The 2,864-nt window shown below is 46.0% G+C and overlaps 1 protein-coding gene across 1 annotated transcript; it reads left to right on the forward strand.

The window, feature by feature from the left end:
• The first annotated feature begins 1,412 nt into the window (after positions 1-1,412).
• On the forward strand, positions 1,413-2,626 carry LOC121404809. Its single transcript, XM_041595179.1, has 2 exons — positions 1,413-1,557; positions 1,986-2,626. The coding sequence occupies exons 1-2, from the start codon at positions 1,413-1,415 to the stop codon at positions 2,624-2,626; spliced, it is 786 nt and encodes a 261-aa protein (XP_041451113.1).
• Positions 2,627-2,864: the final 238 nt, after the last annotated feature.

Raw genomic sequence — 2,864 nt, forward strand, 5'->3', positions numbered from 1 at the left:
ATCGACAAATCTGGGTGGCTGCCAATCATTGCAGTTACCAGCGCATTGTATGGCGAGAAGATGAAAGCACGCCTATCAAGCACTATGAGCTCTCCACAGTAACATACGGCACGTCTAGCGCACCATTCTTGGCAGGGAGGGTCCTGGATCAGCTAGCTCACGACCATCAACACGAGTTTCCCACTGCAGCTAAAATCTTAAAGGAGGAGTTTTACATGGACGACGTACTCACGGGAGCATACACAGAGGAAGAGCTTATTTGCAAGCGAGATGAATTGATTCAGCTAATGGAACGTGCAGGCATGGAGCTTGGCAAATGGGTCTCCAATTCATCACGCATTTCTGTCGGAACTCTTACTACAACCAAAACTCAAGGCAAGGGACTCCATTCTACAGCAAAAGTGCTTGGCATTCACTGGGATCCAGGAAAAGATACTTTATCGTAAAACGTTTGCCTTTCATCGAATCCGGACAGCAGCAAACGACAAGTGCTGTCGGACGTGGCACGCATCTTTGATCCACTGGGCATTCTGTCGCCTGTGGTGGTGCAATTTAAAATTCTGTTTCAAGAATTGTGGTTACTCGATCTCAACTGGGATACGGAACTTCCTCTAAAAATTGCGGAGGGGTGGAAGAAATGCCGTAACGATCTAAATGTACTCCAGGAACTTCGTCTTCCACGATTTGTTGACAACAAGGAGGATCACATCGAACTGCATGGATTTTCAGATTCTTCCATCAAGGCATACGCCGCAGTCGTCTATAGCATATTGGTACAGGCAAATGGCACCGTATCTGTTTCACTCATCGCAGGAAAAACCAGAGTTGCTCCTCTGAAGCAGCAGTCACTACTGCGCCTCGAACTGTGTGGCGCTCTGTTGTTGAGCCGACTAATCGTATCTATCAAGGCTGCTCTACATCATAAGAACATTGACATACATGCATGGTGTGACTCAACTCTAGTTCTGGCTTGGCTTTCACAGCAGCCATCGAAGCTTAAAACATTTGTTGCAAACAGAACGTCAGAAATACTCGATGCTATACCACGCAATGCATGGCATCATGTAAATACAAAGGAAAATCCTGCTGACTGCGCCACGCGAACCATGCTCGCAGCAGAACTGCTCAATTTCGACCTGTGGTGGATGGGACCTTCATGGCTGCAAGATCCAGAAAAACTCGCGGTAAGGTTGAGCTCTACAAAATTCTGTTCTTCCCTTTCGGAAAACTATGGCAACGAAGAAGTGAAGACCACCGCATTGACAACTCAGGAAGACCACTCATTTTCACCGCTCGAAGCACTGGTGCAGCGCGTCTCGTCCTGGACAGAACTGGTTCGCATTGTAACTTACGTCTAGCGCTTCATCCAAGGGACCAGGACCCCTAAATCAGGCATGTTGGCAAGTAGCAAAATGCTGAAATTCGAGGAGATCCAGGCGGCTCGCATTCTTTGCCTACAAACTGCTCAGGAATGTTTTAAAGAGGATCGCAATCTGCTGCTGGAGAACAAGCCACTTCGGAGCCGCTCTCAGCTGCTCAAGCTCTCACCGATTGAATGTAAGAATGGCCTCCTACGAGTTGGTGGACGGCTGAGCAATTCTCAATTACCAGCTGATGTCAAACACCCTATACTTCTTCCGAAATCGCACCGCATCACAATACTGATTTTGGAACATGAACATGCATCAAACCTTTACCCAGGCGTCTCGGCTCTCTTTGTTATTATGAGTCAAAAATATTGGATTTTTGGTGCGCGTAATCTTATAAGAAATCTGGTCCACAACTGCATAAGATGTTTTCGCCAACGTAATCACACAGAGCACCAATTCATGGCCGATTTACCAGGCATTCGTATCACCGAAGCTCTGCCCTTCCAGCACTCAGGCTGTGACTATGCTGGACCATTTATACTAGGGAAAGGAGAGGACGCAATCCACGAAAAACGAAGGGCTACATATGTTTGTTTGTGTGCCTTGTAACATCAGCCATACACCAGGAATTGGCCTCCGACCTGAGCACAGACACCTTCCTGGCCTATCTTCGTCGATTTATGTCCCTCAGGGGAAAATGCTCCCAGATCTTCAGCGATAACGGAACAAATTTTGTTGGTGCCAAACGGGCGCTAGATGAGATGCAGCAACTTCTATCTTCGCAGGAGCATCAACACACCGTAGCCCAACCGCTGGCCAACGATGGAATTAAATGGAGTTTCATACCGCCACATTCGCCACACTGGGGAGGAAAGAGGAAGTCATCCGTGCGTTCCGTCAAACTGCACCTTCGTCGCGTTGTAGGAAAGACGACGTTAACCTTCGAACAAATGCAGACTCTAATTGTTCAGATTAGTGCGGTTGTGAACTCTCGACCGTTATGCTATACACCAGACACAGACCTCACATACTTGTCTCCAGCCCACTTTCTAATTGGTCGCCCATTCACAACCATTCCGGAAGGCGATCTATCTCATTTGCCAATCAATCGCTTGGACTATTGGCAGCACTTGCAAGCAATGTACCAAGGATTTTGGAAGCGCTGGCATCAAGAATATTTAACATCCTTGCAGCAACGTCACAAGTGGAACAACAAGGAACGCAACATCTCAGTTGACAAAAATAAAAACTATTAGTAATACAGTCCACTCAAAACCTTATAATTAAATCATTTGTGTTCCATGAACATCGCAGTGGTTTATTCATCATCAACCCATTTTTCCATAACTTTATCCTCCCTCTTAAACATAAGTGTTATTCATATGCACATGATAGTAATCTACCTAAGTATAAGAATAGAAAGAACGATCAAAACAAAACGAAATGAAATGCTGGCTTCTGCTTGTGCAGGTCATAATTATAATATTCTTCCTC

The sequence above is a fragment of the Drosophila obscura genome, unplaced genomic scaffold (assembly GCF_018151105.1).
Source record: "Drosophila obscura isolate BZ-5 IFL unplaced genomic scaffold, ASM1815110v1 contig_40, whole genome shotgun sequence".
Classification (NCBI taxonomy): Eukaryota; Metazoa; Arthropoda; class Insecta; order Diptera; family Drosophilidae; genus Drosophila; species Drosophila obscura.